General features: G+C 48.1%; 1 protein-coding gene across 2 annotated transcripts in view; it reads left to right on the top strand.

Moving 5' to 3' along the window:
• Positions 1-19,792, top strand: part of Cacna1d (calcium voltage-gated channel subunit alpha1 D) — a 294,805-nt gene that overhangs the window by 269,347 nt on the left and 5,666 nt on the right. For both annotated transcript variants that reach the window (XM_055612225.1, XM_055612224.1), the window contains 4 exons: positions 2,407-2,537; positions 15,134-15,247; positions 15,947-16,311; positions 18,074-18,223. In XM_055612225.1, coding sequence (XP_055468200.1) covers positions 2,407-2,537; positions 15,134-15,247; positions 15,947-16,311; positions 18,074-18,223 — 760 coding nt within the window. The remainder of the gene's footprint in view (positions 1-2,406; positions 2,538-15,133; positions 15,248-15,946; positions 16,312-18,073; positions 18,224-19,792) is intronic.

Here is a 19,792-nt window from a genome sequence, read left to right as displayed (position 1 = left end):
TCTCTTCTCTTCTCTTCTCTTCTCTTCTCTTCTCTTCTCTTCTCTTCTCTTCTTCCTCCTCCTCTTCCTTTTCCTCTTCTTCTCTTATCTCCCAGCAGGCCAGTGGTTTCCAACTTTTCCCCCATCATGGCATACTTCAGAAATGACACTGTGATATATACCTTGGAGCAAACAGATGGGTGATTCACAGTATTCACTGTAGTCTCCCACAGTACAGTGTGGCTAGAGAGCAGCAGAATGAGCAGTCGGCCTGTGCCCTTGAAATGTCAGATTTCATAACTGGTGAAGGCAGCAGAACAGGATGCTTGTCTCAGCAGCTTTGCTACTGGGATCTGAGCTGAGCTGTCACTGCTCATCATGAGCCTGATGGAAAGATGATGTCAGGAACTAGCTATGGAGAACATGCTGGGAGCATCTTTTTCTCTGCTCTTTGTCTGTAGTTTGACCATTCTTCGTCATGGGGCTGCAGTGTCTCAGTGTGGAATCTTGCCAGGGTTTTCAGTGCTCTCTTGCCATCTCTGCCAGTTCATGGACTTCCCCTTTCTCTTTAGAAGCTCCTCAACCCCAGAATCCTCCTGCCTTTGGGTCCTCATCCTTGAGCCATCTCTCTGGTTCCTTGTTATTCCCTTTGTGTTCTACTGTTCCCGGATGGTCTCACCATGTTCATTGCTTTTCTCTCTTTTCCTTTCCTGCCCTGATTAAGCTTTAGCTTTTCTTGTTCTTTATAGGCCTTGTTTGGGCCATGTCTCTTGGTACTGCTGTTTTATCTCAATGGAGATTATCGTGTCACCTTTGAGTGCTGTCCTGCTGCTCTAGAGTGGAAGAGAAAGGGCGATCAGTACTTTTTTTTACTAGAAACATCCTAGTATAAAGTAAGATGGGCCTCTATGAGAGTCAGGGAGTCTCCCAGGGCTCATAGGACCCTGAAGAACAAAAACCATCTGTGTTGTTAAAGGTGGCATAGATTCTGGGCTCCTTGGATACACTGGCTCAGCAGCCACTGGCCTACTAGGAAAGAGCTAGGAAGGACAGGGCTAGGCTTATATCACTGGAAAGGCAGATCAAAGAAAGGAAGGTGCTGGGTGTGGGCAGAGCCAGACTCTCTGTAAACAGGTAGGGTTGGTGCAGGAGAGGGCTCTGGGCTTAGGTCTTGGCCAATTGACCTGGGCCTGTCGTGTAACCTCTACCTCTCTTAGATATAGTGGGTCGCAATGACCCTAAGCCTCCTATGGTCTAGCATCCATTTCAGTGAGTGATACTGTTGGCTTGGTTTGAAGGAGTAGTGACTAATGGGCACTTGACAGTAGGACAGCCCATAGCAGGGTTCTAGCGCTTTATTCACCTTCTCTTAAACATCTTAAGCTCTTCTGAGATGGGACTCCGTTTTGTAGGGGAGAATACAAACTCACTCAAGTTGATCGTCTTACCTCAAGTCCACGGGACTCTTGCAAGGACAGTTTGACCAGAAGCTTGAGTACCAACAGCTGTTCCTTGGCTTCTGCAGGGCTTTCCAGGTAGCCTGCAACCCCCAACACAGACCCACACAAGCTAGGCTGCTAATGTAGCCTTGCCACCTTCTACCCGGCACCTCAGCACACTACAGATCTGGTAGCATCAACTGTGAGGATGGGGGACACAGGATATACCGGCATGTCCGTGGTGGTTTACCACGAGATGGTCAGAGCCTCTATTCTGCCTCATGCATCATTTTCAAAGTTGTCAGCAGGGTTCTGATTCCCCAGTGATACATGCTGGAGGTTGTTTCTGAACAGAGCAGAAATAAAGCCTGCTTAGTGCTCAGGTTAGTTGGAGCTGTCATTGCAATGCAGAAATCCAGCAGTTCTGAATTCCAAACCAAGAAATGGTTTCAGAGTTTATTGGCAGACAATGGGGGAGTGTGAGAGAGCTGGATCTGCAGTCTCTGTTCCGACCTTCCTCTCCTTCTAAGCTCATTCGTCACCTTTCTAGGTCTCCATCTTGTGACAAAGGGATTTGGATGCTTAATTGCACTTGATGCTTATGGTAATTACACATGCAAATCTCTATGCACAGGGTGAAAAATGTGGCCTGCAAGGCCTTTCTGTTTCGTAATGTTTATTTTAAGTAAATAACCAAGGTGGCGTTCCATATTGTTACTAATACGCTATTTTTATTTAACTCGTGATAAATATTCATTACTCTCTGCAACTTTAAGGATCAGTTTATTTAACTGACTCTAACCTTGAGCCTTACCTGCTTTGCAAAGCTTTGCTTCTTGCTAGACTGAGAAACCTGTGTAATAGACTGAGAGCCCAGTGCCTTCTGCGCACTGTCCCGCCCCGCCCCTGCCCCAGCCAGAAGTGAGGGTTTAGGCTCTTGGTCCAAATGTGCTGATTCGGGAGAGCTGTGTCTGGTCTCTCCGTTTAGATGATGAGGTAACCGTGGGGAAGTTCTATGCCACTTTCCTGATACAGGACTACTTTAGGAAATTCAAGAAACGGAAAGAGCAAGGCCTGGTGGGGAAGTACCCTTCGAAGAACACAACAATTGCCCTGCAGGTGAAGTGTCCTCTTGTTCCGTTCTCTTTCACTAACAATGTCACCAGCTTTAATTTGAAAACTAGAGAGCTGACTATTCATGGGTGAGCAGTGCCACAAGGATTTTGTTTAATCTGAGATACTGCACACTGTCCCCTCCCACTGTGGACTAGCCATTTCTGGGCCACAAGGTAAGTCCTCCCCCTCCCCCTCTTCTTGTCTTCTCCATTGAACCTCGCACCTATCACCAGCTGGTGCATGTGTGAGGCCCCCCAGGACAGCCGTGTCGGGAAAAGAGTGAATGCTCACCTCACACGCTAGCCACCTGGGTCTTCTCCAAAGGTAGCACCCTCGAGGCAGGTTCCCCTCCCCCCCCATAGCCCTGGGCTCAGGGCCTGGCTGCCCAGCGAACAGCTTTCCATCTGAACGCAGGTGCTTTGTTTTGTTTCTGTTTGTTTCTTACCCCACGCCTTGTTGGTTTTTGGTCCATTTCAATAACATTCATCACCCCCTAGTATGTACCGTGTGCACGTATGTGTGGTGTGTCTGTCTCTGTGTGCTGTCTCCTGGTGGCAGTAAGGCCAGCTGTGCAAGTGCTACACACACAGGCCAACCTCTGGCCCACCTCCCTTCTTCCTACTCCTTCTTCTGACCTCCCCACAAATGCACCTACACGCAACTACCAGGCCCCTGGAGTGTGAGTCTGGCACTTAGGAATATCTGGTCCAGTCATGGCTCAGGCATCCACAGGCAATAGATTCACAGAGATGCCCAGAGACCTGGGTGGGAAGCAGGCATGGCATCCCAATGAGACATGCTAGACCGTGTAGTCAGGGGCGCTCGGGAGGGTGGTTTAGGGGCTGGTGGTGTTCAAAGAGAGCTGGACAGGTAGCCGTCACAAGCAGAGAGAGGGGAAGTACAGAAGCTGGCACGCTGCCTCGAAGCCCTGCTGTCATGCTACCTGGAGTGCCTCAAGTCCATCGTAAACAAAGACATTTTCCTTGCTTTTTAAAAAGTTCCCATGAAAGTGACTTTCATGTCCCCGTTCTCACGGTTCTGAAATGTGGCTTGTAGGTGTTGATACGGTACAGCTTGGAACAGTCGTGCACCTTGTTCTAGGAACAAAATCCCAGCATTGTTTCGTGTTCAGAGGATTGATAACCATGGAAGCCACGGCCTGAGCATGATCTTGCTGTGAGAAAGAGTATGAATAAGGATGTTGGTGAATGAAGAATGTGAGGTGTGCTTATGTGTCGCAAGTTAGTAGATCACCTTGTGGGTGGACAGTGACCAGCTGACTTGTGAGATCCCAGGGGCTGACAGGCATATCTTGCTGGTGGGGCAGGTAGACCTACTCAAGCCAGTCTGTGTTCTTTCATTCTCTGATCATGTGACCTTTTGGTAACCCAGTGAGGCATAGGCCCAGCAATTGGGTGCGCTGCCACCTCAGGCCATAGGCTTTGATTTAAGGCCTTTCACCTCCTGCTCATCTGGTTTGCAAAAATGACAGCTCTAACTGTAAGATTATTACAGTTCACAAGTAGACAAGTAGCTTCAGATGACAAAAACTGAAAAGTTGAGTTTGCAAATATGAGTAGGTTCCTGGTCTATCCATTTCTGGTGGCAGCCAGACTAGGGTGGCCGCCAGTGGAGAATTAGCGTGTGCTGAAGGTTGTCCCTCCTCACATCTCCTTATGGCCCGTCGGAGAGGCTGGCTGCATTTCTGAGTGCTGTGGGTTCTGCTCTAGAAGTCTAGTGGATGGGATCAAAACTTGGCTTTCAAGAGGGGACTCAGTCTCTGCTACAGCTTACGTCACAATTTGTGGCAGTCGGTTTGTCTGTGAGCTAAGAGACTCTTCAGGTGTTAGTGGAGGGTGTGTGTGTGTGTGCGTGCGTGTGTGTGTGTGTGTGTGCGCGCGCGCGCGTGCGTGCGCGCACTGGGGTGAGTTATGCCTTTCTGAAGCACCAAGGCTCACCCTGGTGGCCAGATGCTGTGTTTTGGTATTCTGAAATAGCATAAAGAACACGTGGCCTAAGTAGTCCCCACGTTTTGCATGTGAAGTTTACTGAACCTTGAGCTGAGGGTTCAGGTGGTATTAACAGTCTGCTATAAAGATTTTGGGTGAAAGATGACCACATTATGCTAAAATGAAAACAGGTTTTCTCCTGTTTAAGACTTTTCACTTTGTTATTTAGAGAGTTTCATTTCATTGGCAGAAGTCAAATATGTCTAGTTAGATGATACAAATACATTCTCCCACGGTTCTATTGAGAATTGAGGCTAGGCCTGTAATTTATATTAAGTACACAGCATAGAAAATTAAGTTGTGTTCATAATCTCTTGACAGTTAAATTCTGAAAAAGTCATTTGATTCTGAAACAAGCATTAAAGATAGAAAATGTTTGTCTCCTTGATGGATAATTCTAATTACATTTTTGGCTTCCTCTGCTGTAGAAATGGCTTTGAATGTGATTTGTTTCTCTACATTTAATTGGTGCCTAAGGAGGCCTCCTTTTCTGCATTGTGAAATATCATGGCTGATGTAAAAGTTAGGGAAATGGGAGGGGTCGTGGGAGGAAGGCAGTGCCTGCAGCTAGGACGAGACACATCCTTGAGACAGCTGCTGAGGGTGGCCTTGTTTGGCTGAGAAGGAAATATGCTTCTGACAGCAGGGTACTGTGGGGAGGGCAGGGCCGGGCGGGACGGGCCAGATCAAGGCTCCCAGGCTGGTTGTAATGGGACGCGGAGTGTGGCATTACTGAGTGAGCAGAAGTGAGCAGCCAAGCTTGTGTGTGCTCGCCTGCAGAGTGAGGTCTGTCTGAAGAGCTCTCCAGAACTGGCACCCAAGCTCTGCACCCCCATTCCATGTCATGGCTCAGCCTGATCCGCCTGCGTTCAGACCAACTGCAGTGTTAATTTTCCCTGCGGTGGGTGATAACTGAAGGTGCTCCTGCCTCTGCGTGGGAAGGAGCCGGCACCTGTCCTCTGGCCTCTGTGGTCTGAATGAGTGTGCACTTTCAATCCATTCACCCACTCCACTCCTCCATCCGCATCATTGAAACTAAACTTCTCTCTAGCCCTTCTATGCCGGAGCCAGAGAGAAGCTGCATCCAGCCTTTTGGTTTTCTCTCACTCATCTGACATATACATATTCCCTTTAATTTGACTCCGCATTTGCTCTTCATCCATGTTGCTGCATCCAAGCGACCTGCAAGTTTCCACAAGGAACAAAAAATAAAAAAATAAATAAAGGAGCATAGTCGTGCAGCCACAGAAATCTTCAGTCCCCTTTTTGGCAAGTAGTAGTCATCATCGTAGTAGTGCTATCCCCTTTCTGCAAGTTGAGCACTTTTTCCTGCAGCTAGAGGGTCCCAGAGTGCCGTGACAGTAATGTCACGTGCTCTGATGACTCTAGTGTCCCACTGATAGCAAAAGATCCCGCAGTGGGAAAAGTTTTGCTCATCTCTCTTTGTTTTGATGCACAAGCCTTTTGCTTGCTCTCACGGAGTCTGAGGAGACTGTCCTCTATGCACCCCATTTGAGAGGCCGCCTGAATAGACCGCAGGGAATCCTGGGCAGCTATTCTTCTGTTTCGGAGTTTGGTTTAAGGAGCCCATCGTTTATAACTCCGCAGGATTAGGGGTTTAAGTTGAACGGCTTTAACGGCTGTGCCGTGGCCAAAGGTGGGGGTGGTTGGGAGGTGTGGGTGTTACACAAGTAGCCATCAGCTTTAGTCTTCAGTGTCCCTTACTATGGCCTTCTCATAGAGGCATGGTGCACAAAGACAGAGGAAAACAGGATCCTCCAAAGACCTGACCTCTGTGGTCCTGTCAATCATGTGACCTTAATCTAAAAGGCAGTAAGATTTTTTTTAAATATTATTCCACCCAAAGCACTGCTCCTTTTTAAAATATATATATATATATATATATATATATGTTTTCCTTTTTAATGTCGGAGGAGAACAGACGCTAACAGATGGGATTTCACTGGCTGATTCGTTTGTTTCAGATGCTTGAACGGATGCTTTAGAGTTCTCTGCCTGAGCTACTGCACCAAGCTGCTTAGTCCGAAGGCACTTGTGGCTAAGGCCTTGAAAGGGCAAACTCACTCGGGCTTATTTCTACTGACGCAGCATTTCAGGAGAAATGCAGGCAAGAGCAATCCCAAAGCCCCGGGGAGACCCCTTCCGAGCAAGGCACTCCTCCGGAAGGCAGAAGCGGGGCTGTGGCTCGTCTGTGGAGCCATGGCTGCCTGTTGCGGACACTGCTCTTGGCGGCTCCTTTTCATGAAAGGGAACGTATGAGTTACGGTTCTCCATTCCAAGCCAGAGACTCAGTGAAAGGGACAGAGTGAGAGAGAGAAAGAGAGAGCGAGAGAGAGAGCAAAGGAGAAGGGCAGCTGTCCCGCTGAGAAATGAAATGAACACAACTTGCTGATGCTGGCCAGTAAAAAATTTAAAAAATAAATTAAATGTTATATATATACAGAGATGTGTGTATATATATATATATATATATATATATATATATATATATATATATAATAAAAAAAGATTAAGCAGACTTGCCTATGGTGGGCAGCTGACTCTGTCCCAAAGTCCTGCTTCCCTAGTTTGCCCGAACTCCCAAAGACTGGCAGGCCGATTGGAACTGAGCAGACAGAGTTCCTTTTCTATGCCCATACGTCATGACCTCCTGACCGCCTGGCCCTGCTTGCTGCAGTGGCCCAGTCCAGAACGCACTAATAAGTGGAAGGCCAGGAAGTCAGACACACCCATTGCAACTAACACATACACCCGCACGCCAAAACCAACCAGGCAACACCTCAGGTTCCATCTTTCCGTGTCTGCGGGAAATGCCACCACACCCAAACCTCATCTAACATTGTCCGTCTGTAACTTGCGCTCACAGCCAGTCTGGGATGCCTCTTTGGAAACAGTATGGTCTGGTTTCAAGGACACTGGGAGTCAGGGAACCTGGGTTCTAGTCCCAGCTCCAGCATTCACTTGCTGCGTGACCTTGGGCAAGACACTTAACCTCTCTGTGCCTCAGTTTCCCCAACTGTAAAATGGGGGTAATAATGTCGACCTACCTCACAGGGCTGTTGTGAGGAATGGCTAAGTGACTGTAAAGCTCCTTGGACGTGTAATTGCTTATTATTAAGAGTACTACAATAATAATATCATATGCCTGTTTACCACCAGAACTTTATGAAATTCTCGCTTTGGTTTGATCTCTTTTCTGTTCTGTACTGTAGTTATCCACCAAGAATCCTTCCCTTTTTAAAGATACTAGGCAATGCGCAAAGATGCAAATGGATAACCTGTCAGGCCATATTTCCACATAGTTAATAACAACAGATTTTTGCCCAAAATGTTGGTTGATGAGAGCTTTGCCCTCAGATTTGAAACTCATCCCCAGAGGGGGTCAAGTCTGTACCTCTGATATTAGTCTAAGATACCCAAAATGGCCGAGGAGGATCAGTACTCAAAGAGCAAGGGTTTCCAGTTCATTGGTCTCCGCTTGGAGTGCACAGCCTGGAGTGTGTGTCTGTGTCTGCGTGTACATGAGTGGGTGGGGCGGGGTGGATAATGAGGTGAGGTGAAAAGGTGAGGAAAAGGGAGCTAGGACTCTGTGCAGCCCCTTTCTGGCAGAAAGAGGTACTCCTCCAAGCATTGTTGGGATGCAGCTCTCCTGAAAGCCAGGTTGAGATGGGAAGGGCCCCCAGTGGGCAGCATGCTTCCTTCAGACCTTTCCCAGGGAAACCAAGAGGGGCTTCCTCTAGTGACATCTTGTGCCTATGACATTCACTCTTGACCACAGAGGTTCCCTGACATGTGGCTCGACTTTCCTACATCATGGTGGACTTCCTGGCCTCACAATGGAGACGGGTCGAGCTGAGGCCCATGCATGGATGATAGTGAGACTGGGAGCTCATGTGGCTTTCATTCATTCTCATAGCTTAAAGGCCCCCATAGGTGGTGGTGTAGGAATGGAAGAGAGCCAAGCCATACACGCTGCTGCGCCTGGCCCCTCGGGAAAGGTCAAAGCCCATTCAGGTCTGACGGTAATGTGGCACCCACAGCTGTTGCCTCAAGCACCCAAGTCTCTCAGCCAGAAGCCTGGCCCCTCTCCCACATTTCTCCATGCCCCAGCAACCACAGGGCTAAATGCTTATTCCACATCTCTGGGATCACCTCTCTGATGACTGGGCAGTGTCTGGGTGAGACACTGTATCAGAATCCACAGAGAACTGATATATCACCCCTGAGAGGGAAACTGGCCAGCCTTGCAGAACATGGGTTAAAAAAAGATCGTGTATTAGGCAAGCAGCTCCCCTGGCCCACCCCTCCCACCCTGGCCTTGGTATCTGTTTCTAGATCCTCATGTAGTTCTAGAGGGTAAGGTTGTGCAGGCGTTTCTCCACGTATCACTCCAACCCATAGAAGCTGGAAAATGCTAACTTGCTTACAAGCCTGATTTAAAGAACCCCTGGGAATGATATTCCTATGGGCCCGGCTGTGTTGCTAAGAACGGAGTCGGTTGGTCAGCAGCCAACGCTACTTTAGGGAAGCCAACCAACAGCAGAGAGGGCTGCCCTCAGCTTCCACACACAGGGAGCCAGGCTTCCTGACATTCAGGTCAAACTGCAGAAGCCACTGTCGTTTTCCTCAGAGCCATGGCAGAAGAGTAAGCATTCAGCAGAGAGGAAGATTTAAGAGCCTAGTCAGTTTTCATGTTCAAAATCTTTCAAAACAAGTACAGCAAACCTGGTACCCAGTGCCTGAATCCATGGTGCTAAACTTTTAGCTCCTGGGTCAAATGTGACAGAGACCAGCATCTGTCACAGGGAAGCAAAGGTAGGGTGGGAAGTAGGGTCTTCTTAGAATCAAATGTCATGGTATGTCCCAGTTCAGAATTAGTCCACAGGATGACTGGCACAGCTTTCTGGAAGAGGGAGGTTGGTCTATACTGAGAGGAGTCACCATTGTGTCCCAAAGTCCTTAATGAAAAAGTTAAGGCAAATGATCTAACAGTAAAACTCTTATTATGATCGCATGTGATTTAGTAATATGCACCCAGTAACCCTCAGTAGCCTAATGTATAGCTGCTCCATTATCTACAGGAAGGAGCTTGGTAAGTGAAACTTAGGGTTTCCAGGTGAGTAGGTACCTGGGTGAACTTGCTCTCCTTGGTTATGTTGTAGGTCTGAGAAAGTTGACTCTTTGGGATAATGAAACATCGTGGAAACAACCCATGATGAAGTGTTGAAGGCAGCCAGACATGGCAGATCCTGCCTGTTGTACTGAAACTTGAGAGGAAGAGGCAAAGGCTGGCTTAAAGAAGCCACATAACAGACAGAGGTGGAGAAAAGTAGCAGGATCACAGGAGCAGAAAGCTAAGACTGAGGCCACGGCAGTGTCACTTGTTGGAGGATGGATTGGTTCAGCAGTTCTCAAACATTCGATCCTAGGATTTTTCTATTCTTAAAATTTACCAAGAACCCTTGTATATCAGTATTTCCTGTCTTATAAATCAAAGCTGATTAATTTTATAAACACAGAATATGTAAGCACAAAGATGCTGGGTGGTGGTGACATCACCATGTCGCTCAGCCTTGGGAAACCTCACTGCACACTCATGAGAGAGTAAGAGTACACAAGGCCAAGGACATCCATTGTTACACAAATCACAGTGACCTCATGGACCCCTGAAGGAGTCTCAGGATACCTTGAGGTCTACAAACTACACCTTGAAACACATTGCTCTGAGGCGATAACCCAAAGTTCCCTTTAAAGGCAGAAGATGCTGGAGCCTCATGACCATCTGTGCTCAAGAGGCTTCTGCATGGCTGCAGCACTTCTCACTGGAATGCTTCTGCTCCTCTACCCATGCAGCCCACATGTCCTTCTAACTTAGGCCAAGGATCAAGCGGTATGGTCACACCTCACTACATGTGCTGATCTGGAAGAGCAGTTGTTAAAATTAGTGTTAGAAATGTGTTCGAAATCTCCACCACCTCTGGGTAGCACAAGTGAGAATGAGAGTGTGTGTGTGATCAAGGTGGAAGGGCTCAGTGTTGCTTGCTTAGCATGCATGAGGCCCCCTGGATTAGTCCCCAGCCAAAAAATAAAAATAAAAAATAAAGTGCATCTGCAACAGACAGGAAGTCTCTCTGGTCCTTTTCAGGGGGAGAGCGTCAGAGGAGACTTAGGTAAAGGTTTTAAATCTCCTCTTTAGCTTTCAGAATGCGGCAGCACATAGGACTTGTACGGCCCAGGGCTGCCCCTCAGTCACTCATGATCTGAAGTTACCTCAGACTATTCAAGGAGAGGAGGGTTCTCTGTAGATGAGTAACACGGCGTCGTGCCCATGATTCTAACCTTTATATCTAACACAAGAGCTGCTCATAATGGACACAAAGGCCACCCCATGCTATTTTCCCTGAAGGAAAGTGATGGGATAATGAGGGGTGTGTCCGAGTGTGCAGAGGAGGCAGAGGACAGCGTGTAGAGAAGCACGTTCGTTCTATTAGAATTTAATCTCCAGCCCTGTCTTCTAATAGAGCTAATCTAAAACTGTCCCCTGTAATTGAGTATGGGCCAATCCCTGTGTGCCCCCAAGAAAATGAACCAGTTGATCAATAGTGAGGTGACTGCGTAGAGCCGGCTGGGGCTGAATGAGGCGTGTCTGGGTTGCGCAGCAGCAGGCTCTGCCAGGGTAAACGTTCTTGGGCAGGAGCCTGAAGGCCCGGCACCCACACTGTGAAGATGGAGGGTCCCTCCCAGGGCCGCCTGGAGGCTTGCCTTTCTCTCCTTCACTGCTACAGCGTAGGTCTGGGGTGGGTCTCTGGGTGTCTGTGTATGCCTGCTGTGGAGTGTGAGCTGGCAGATGGCTGGTGTGTCACGGAGAGCAAACACCTTTCCAATGCATTCAGATATACTGCGCCCACCCCTGAGAGGGAGCAAAGAAGGTAAATGGGCATTCCTGCTCCTCAGAAGAACGTTGTTTTATGCTGTTGCTTCAGAGATGTTTAGAGAGAATTTATTTTTGGTGACTTAATCATTAAGTAGCGTAAATATCTATAAAATTCCAATTAAATGGTGTCTAAAACTTAAAGGAGCAATCTACAGGCAAAGCGCCAACATTTCTTTTTTAAACAAATATTTATGATAATAGCTAGCATTTTAAAGTCAAACAGAAACTAGGCTTGATCCTGTTTAATATTTTGTAAGATTGGACATCTTAAAACAAGTCAATAATGTTTATATTTTATAGCAATTCTGTGTTTATTCAAAACCATAACTCTACTGTGATGTTAATGGAATGACTTTATAAGGCTTTGTGTGGATTTAACTGCTGACCACATTTAAAATTAAAACAATATTTTTGCTGATAGAGATAATACTTACACAAAATATGAAAGACAAGAAAGTTTTACTTACTGTAAAGTTTTTTAAAAAGAAGTTGTTGTGAATGACTAATTTCTCTGAGGGTTTAAGGTAGCTGTCTGTAATTCCGGAACTGGATTCTGTGCCTGTGGGATTTTGGAACAGCCTAAGCCACCTTTTAGGTTGATATGCGTGCTAGAGCAATTTTCATTCTCATGTTTTGTGATGTGTAATAAATTCAGGGTGCTGTGCTTAAGCTTCATTTCAATTCTAGTTGGAAACCCATTGTGTTGGTCCCCTGCCCCCAGGCCCTGCGCAAGAGAGCGAAGTCAGCCCACTCTTGCCCGGTGTGCTTTGCAAACCAGGATCATGATTTCCAAACCCTCCACTTTCATATCTGGGAAGAGGGATGCCTTCTCTCCTCCTTTGCTGTCTCTTTAAGAAATGTTTTGTCATTATTTGTTTTGGGAAGTGGTATGCCAAGCCACCTCTCAACCCTCTCCATGATTTATGTTGCGAACAGATCCTTCGTCCTGTGTCTGTTTACTGCCCATTCTTGTCAACTGAATCCTAATCTTGTGTAACTCTGAAGATGTGCTGGAGACAGTTTCTGTTTTCATTATGCAACTGTTATATGTGTATTTCAGTGAAATGTCAACTCATCAACAGAGGATGATGTTAAAAATTATCCAAATAAATAGTTTTCTATTTCTTTTAATCATACCTAGTCCAGTTAGTTAAATGGCAGCAAAACTGTTGTTTAAGCTGGGAATGACCCTGGTCCCTATGCCTTGCAAGTTATGCATTAATGTGTACAGTTTACCTCGAGAGTGTTGATCATGGTGAATATAACCCACGTTGATTTTTGTGGCTACAACAGAGGTTTCAAGCCTGTGTCTTCTTGTGTGACCCTCAACTATGTAACAGACCTCTCTCCCAAATTCAGACAAGGGGACTTCCACCAAGGTTATTGTGTCTTGATAATTGCACCCTAGAAAACTGAATAAGTGGGTTATGGCCTTTCTTCACATGGCTACAGCTGTGCTCACTGAGCACTTCCTGCCAAGACAACACTGGAGTTGTCTTCATGGTATTTCTGAGGACTAAAGGTGGGTCTGTTACAGACCTAGAAAGTATGCTGTACTTAGGAATCTTAAGAGACGGTGTGTGTGTGTGTGCCTGCCTGTGTGTGTATGTATGTGTGTGTGTGTGCACCTGCCTGTGTGTGCCTGTGTGTGTATGCATGTATGCGTATGTACATGCATGCCTGCCTATATGTGTGCGTGTGTGCGTGTGTGTGTGTGCATGCCAACAGGGACATGTGTGTTCTTTCAAAAGCATGTGTCCATTGGTGCCTATGATTAGAAAGGCAGCAGAATAGGAAGTAGATTTTTGTGGCCACATCATAAACTATTCTGGGTCCCTGGGATATGCCTGTCTTTCCCTTCTTCTACACTGATATACATGCTAGAAAATTTTCATAACCATTCTGTGGTCTATAGTAAGTTGAATGTGCCATGCTTAAGCTTCATGCCAGTTTTAGTTAGGAATGCATGCACTCGTCCCCTACCCCAGGAACTAAGGTTCCTTTGCCTACTACTCCTAGGCAGGGCCCATAAAGTTTCCATTCCCAGCATGATCCTTGTCCCTACAATTCATGAAACTGAAAGGACCTACTGGTTTCCAGTGATGGAAGGGTTTGGACCAAGCCAGCCCTGTCTGCCCTTTTTTGCAGAATCATCTAATGAGCCAGATATTCTTGTGGATGTGTCTGCTTTTATAAAGAGCTACTTGAGAAATTTCTGAACAACTTTATATTTTGAATTAGCCATTGTCACCACTGGTGTCCTCAGATGGCCAGTTATAGGTATTCTCATACAGGGTTTCCAGCCCTGCTTAGCCCCCGTCTGCTCCCTTCCTCCTCCCCTTCCCTCTTGCTTCTGCCCCTCCCTTTCCCTTCACCCGAGCATCTTTCCCACCATATGTGTATCTCATGTGTGAGCACTGCTCTTTATCTCAGTCCTTCCCCAGGCTACTCACCTTAGGACAAGAAAGTGGTCTCCACCCAGGAACCCAGCACTCCACAGCTTTCTTCTGTAAATGGCCCTGGGGTTGGAGCACAAGTTGCTGAAGGAAGCTTACCCAGCCAGCATCTTAGATTCTCTGCTAGCTTGTAGGAGCTACTGTTTGTTGCCTGGGTACTGAAAGCAGAACTTAAGACCAGGGAGCAACTGTGGAGAAGGATAAGGCCCCTATTAGTCTGAAGCCAGCATGTTGGCCTTCTTCAGATTATGCTGAAAATTCCGTTTTCTTGGGGCTACTGGTTCCACCTTTCCCTGTCCACTGGCTGCGTGCACTTTACAGTTTCCCCGGCACAGCTGTGGACAATGCAGAGCCTTGCCCAGGTCTCTCCTGACAGATCCCTTGGGCTAGGGAAGGCTAGGAGAGAGGGTCTCTGGGGAAGTATAGACCTTGGGGCTGTTACTTGTGGCTCCCGTACTGCAGATAGATGGTAGCAAGAGCTCTCTGTGTGTGCACTTGAGCATCCCGGTCTCTCTGCTGATTGAGTTCTCAGCCTCCATGGCTATATGCCAAGGCTATGTCCTGATGGCCGGTGTGGCCCTGTGCACAGCAGCCTAAGCCTGTGTGACTGTTGGTCTGTTTCCTTGTGATCTGAGTGTGCTGGTGACTGCAATGTATGATGTCACTCACCTGTTCCATACTCCACAGTGAGTCAGTGGCCCCGATGGCTGCTGGCTTCTCTGCACCAAGTCTAGCTCATCCTCCACAAAGCCAGGCAATTCTTGTCCCCTCTTTGTTTGTTTGTTTGTTTGTTTGTTTGTTTATTAAAATAACTAGGTGATATTCCTTGTCCTGTTCAGGGCTCAGGACATGGTTCTCTGCAAGCAGCCTTTCTAAAGGCTGTCAGTTAGTCAGGGGCGGGCATGCACTCTTGGCTGTCACAGTCCATAGTGCTGGTAGCCAGGTGGTGTGCTATAGCTGAGGTGTTTGCAGAGGAAGTTACTTAATAACAGGCTTTAATCAGCCCAGCCTAGTCCCAGTGTGACCTCCTGACCACATCCCAAACACCCTAGGTTGCAGTTACAGCTAGTCAGTAGTTCCTTGGATTGGCCTTTGGAGAAAGCTTCCTTCCCGCTGCTCCATCAGGCTGGACCAGGGCTCCTTGATGTCTAACCTGTTCTGCCATTTTCATTGACTTAGGCGGGATTAAGGACTCTGCATGACATTGGGCCAGAAATCCGACGTGCTATATCCTGTGACTTGCAAGATGATGAGCCAGAAGAATCCAAACCAGAAGATGAAGATGTATTCAAAGTAATTATTCCACGCCTAGCTACTCACTGGCCACATGGAGACAGTGGGGCAGGACTTTGGTTGGGGTGGTTCTGATCCACAGAGGAGTGTGGAGAATACAAGCCAGTGGCAGGGGCTAGCGAGGCTGGCATATCCTGCCCCTCTCCACCCTGGGATCTCTCTATTCACCAGCACCTCTTGTGGGCCAGACCAGCCTTTTTCCTGAGCTTTCCCCCCACCCCCAGCTGTCAGCTTTCTCAGCTTGGCCACAGCCAACTGACCAAAGTACAGGAACAGTCTGGGTCTTTCTAGCAGCTGTCCATGCTGCTCTCCTTCTGCTCTAGCCCAGTTCTCTGATCTGCCAGCCAGCCCTCAACCTCCCAGCTCAGAGAAAATGTCAAGTACCCCACCGTGGGGCTACCCACCAAGCCAGCTGGGCTTAAGTCACCTCGTCTTGGAGCGACTGGAAGAACATACCCAAGGGGCAGCAGAGAAATTGCTCCCCAGCTCAGGACTTGGTAACCTTCCTCATTTCAGGTGGGCCAACTGCCACACGAATATGTTCACCTGACCACCGAGACACTCAGACAGTTTGTCTCACAGGGATCCTCTGGAGCTTGCCTAGAGTTTGTGTTTCATGTAGAGAAAAATGACCTAACATAGCTAGCCTGCATCAAATACTTGTTAAATTACCTGGTGTTGTCTCCCATTATTTTGCAGAGAAATGGTGCCCTGCTTGGAAACCATGTCAATCATGTTAATAGTGATAGGAGAGATTCCCTTCAGCAGACCAATACCACCCACCGTCCCCTGCATGTCCAAAGGCCTTCAATTCCACCTGCAAGTGATACTGAGAGACCGCTGTTTCCTCCAGCAGGAAATTCGGTGTGTCCTAACCATCATAACCATAATTCCATAGGGAAGCAAGTTCCCACCTCAACAAATGCCAATCTCAATAATGCCAATATGTCCAAAGCTGCCGGCGGAAAGCGGCCCAGCATTGGGAACCCTGAGCATGTGTCTGAAAACGGGCATTACTCCTACACGCATGATCGAGAGCTTCAAAGAAGGTCCAGTATTAAAAGGTAACCTTGAAAGGTGACACAGAGTCTGCCCTTGTCACGCCCATTCCACAGAGCGAGGCGAGTCTTCCTGTGCTCTGGCACTCGGGTAATCCCCTGAAGACATGTGCGCTTGAACTGGGGTGCCGCTCATCTCTTGGCCTCTCCATGCAGTGTCCATGTGAGGGCCCGACCACTTAAGGGTTCACCCACTCCACCATCCTGCTGCACAAAGTGTTCTCTTAAAACAGCAGCCACAACTCCACCTTCCCCAGGCAGGACAACATGCTTTGGCCTGGGGGTTGGTGACTATCTTTTGTAAAGGGCCAGTATTTTAGTTTTTGAGGACCATTCGGTCTCTCTTGCAGAACTGCCCAACTTTGCCATAGCAGGTGAATGCAACCAGGGAACATTCTTAAGTGAGCGAATGCAGTTGTGTTCCCATACTGCTGTGTGTGTAGACACTGAAGTTTCAATTTTTTAAGGTTAGAAGGGTTTTACTTCATTTTTTTGTCCTTTATAAATGTAAGACCTCTTCCTAGCTCATGGGCCACCTGAAAACAGATAGTTGGCCAGACCTGGCCAGCCAGCAAACTGGAGCTTGCCCACTCCTGAGAGGGGGGGCTGTTACCCATGCTTCCAGTGCTTTTGGACATGTTTAACTCTTCTCTTCTCCCTCCCGTGGCATGCCTTTCCTGGATAGAACCCGCTATTATGAAACTTACATTAGGTAGGTGCTGTTGCCAATGTCTTTTGTTTAAAATACTATGCTGCTGTCCTGTTACCCACTGCATTCATTCAGTGCCAAGGAAGAAAAAAATGTCGTTAGCCAAGTCACCTGATAAATTTTCAAAATGCCAGAGCTTTGCTTTCATGAGCAGTTCCCACAGTTCCCACTCCCCAAAAAGGAACCGGTGCCCATCCCCTCTTTCCTCACCCCACTGTAGCTGGGCAGGTCTAGATGCTTTAGGGGTCCAGATTCTCCTGTGGACTTCAGAGAAGCATAGCTCAGACATTCTGGAAACCAGGCAGTAGATCCCTCTAGTTGACTTCCAGGTAACCCTTGGTGTGTGTGCGTGGGATAGCCTCATGTACGTGTGTTAACCTGGGCGTAATTATGGGTGGTAATCATGGGCGTAATCATGGGTATGGCCATGAGCGAAAAATGAGGTGCTCTGGGGTGATGTCACTGAGCCCACTGGGCCGCTTGAGACCAGAAGGAAGCAGGCTCTTTCATGGAAATAGTGCGCTGACCTGAGGCAAGGCAGCCTATGGAATCGTCGGGGTACAAATTTCAGGAACACCTCTCCGGTGGCACAAAAGCCAGAACTTTCCCAAGAGCCCTATTTGAGAGGGTGCAGTCATCAGGACAGAGGTGTCTGTTGCAGGTTCTGAATTCACAGTAGCTGGCACTGCGGTAGGGCGTGGGAGGGGGAGGAGATGTCTGGAAACCTAGCGTTTTTTCTTGGGACCACTGGCTACAGAGTGAAGCCCTCTGTCTTGCTCTGTTACTCTAATCACAACTGTGTCTACAATCTCAAGGTCTCTAGGCACAGTGCTTTGGCTATAGCGCTGTGCAACATACTGAGGCCACAAGCACATACACATGCACAAGCGTACAGGCACAGAGCATCTTGGCCGGGGCCTGAGTAGTCTCACCCGCACGGGGCAGGAGTGTGGATGAAGAAGCAGGCACTCGGAGGGAGGGACCAGGCTGGTGCAGAGGCACCGCTGGAAGATGGAGCCACCACCTCCCCAAGCTCTTAGATCTCTTTCCCAACTGCAGGTCAGAGTCAGGAGATGAGCAGCTTCCAACGATTTGCCGAGAAGACCCTGAGATACACGGCTACTTCCGAGACCCCCACTGCTTGGGGGAACAGGAGTATTTCAGTAGTGAGGAGTGCTGTGAGGAGGACAGCTCTCCCACCTGGAGCAGGTGAGGGGCTCAGCTTGAGCTGAGTTTAGGAGACCAGCCCTCCCCAACTCTTTCTGCTCCCACTCAGTACTCAACAATACATGGGATTCCTCCGAACATCAAGGGCAGGGCCTTACGTTTGCCTTATTTCACCAGAGGCCTCTGAGACCCTCAGCAAAGGCTCTGAACCCACCATGGCTGACAGACCCCTGTCATTTCAGAGATGAGTTCTTTTTAGGCAGCAGGTATTTTGAGACAGGGACTCCCTATACAGCCCTGGCTGTCCTGGAACTCACTATGTAGACAAGGCTGGTCTTGAACTCAACAGAGATCTGCCTGTCTCCACATCCCAAGTGCTGGGGTTAAAGGTGTGCACTGCCATACCTGGCCTGAGAGATACATTCTTTTTTTTTTTAATTACACTTTATTTTACTTTGTATCCCCCCTCTAGTTCCCTCCCTCCTCCCCTCCTAATCCCTCCCTTCCTTCCCCCCTCTCCACACATGCCCCTCCCCAAGTCCACTGGTAGGGAAGGGTTTCTTTTTCTTCCTTCTGATCCTAGTCTGTTAGGTCTCATCAGGAGTGGCTGCATTGTCTTTCTCTGTGGCCTGGTAAGGCTGTGCCCCCCTCAGGGGGAGGTAATCAAAGAGCAGGCCAATCAGTTCATGTCAGAAGCAGTCCCCATTCCCATTACTGTGGAACCCATTTGGATACTGATTAACAGACTTGGGAACACCAACCTTGGCTGTGTTTGTTTACAAAGCAGCTTGGCTGGTGTCTCAGTGAAATGGCCCCTGCTTCCTGCTCCAATGAAAGGGTCTCTCCTGAAAGTAAGGGGACAAGAGGTTAGAACAGCCTCCCTCAAGCAGAGGTGCCTCTGTCAACTTCTGTCCTGCAGAAAGAATGCTGCTGGGCAAAATGGGCGTTCTGCCGGGCTGGAGACAAGGCTGGGGGTAGAGTACTTGCTGAGCTTGCATGGTGTTCAGCTGGTAGTACCCACATGGCATCTCCCAGCTATCACTCTAGTTCCTGGGAGTTCTGATGCCCGTTTCTGATCTCTACCAGCGCTGTATGTAAAAGGCACACTATACACACACACAAAACCACACACATATAATTTTTTTTAAGTCTTTTTAGAAAAAGAAACAGATACTTTGCTTTAGGACATTGCAGCCAATTCAGGAGGACAAAATTACCTATCACCATGCTCCCTAACCTACAGATCGCTGTCTTCTCGGGCTGGGGCCACGAACCTGAAATGGTGCTACAGTGAGGTCATGTCTCGCACCTGAGACACAGCCTGACCCTCCCCTGTGCTCTAACAGACCCTTTCCCACCACCTCCCTTCAACACCCAACTCCCACACTCAGTAGTTTGGAGCCAAAATGAACCTGTGAATCCCACTTCTGGGGCTTATTCATCCCCGATCCTTAGCTATCTCTGCTGGTGTCCGTCTCCGTTAACAGCAGCAACAGGCAAGCCTTTCCATTTTCCTTTTTGGAATTGAAACATGCCTCTCAAACAAGAACCCAACCTAGGAGCCTACCATGGCCTCCCCTGTTTCTCATGTTGGACTGAGCCTGCATGCTG

Source organism: Psammomys obesus, unplaced genomic scaffold, assembly GCF_907164565.1.
Source record: "Psammomys obesus unplaced genomic scaffold, mPsaObe1.curated_primary_1811, whole genome shotgun sequence".
NCBI lineage: Eukaryota > Metazoa > Chordata > Mammalia > Rodentia > Muridae > Psammomys > Psammomys obesus.
The sequence above is the reverse complement of the archived record's forward strand: the minus strand, read 5'-3'. Positions and strand labels throughout refer to the sequence as shown.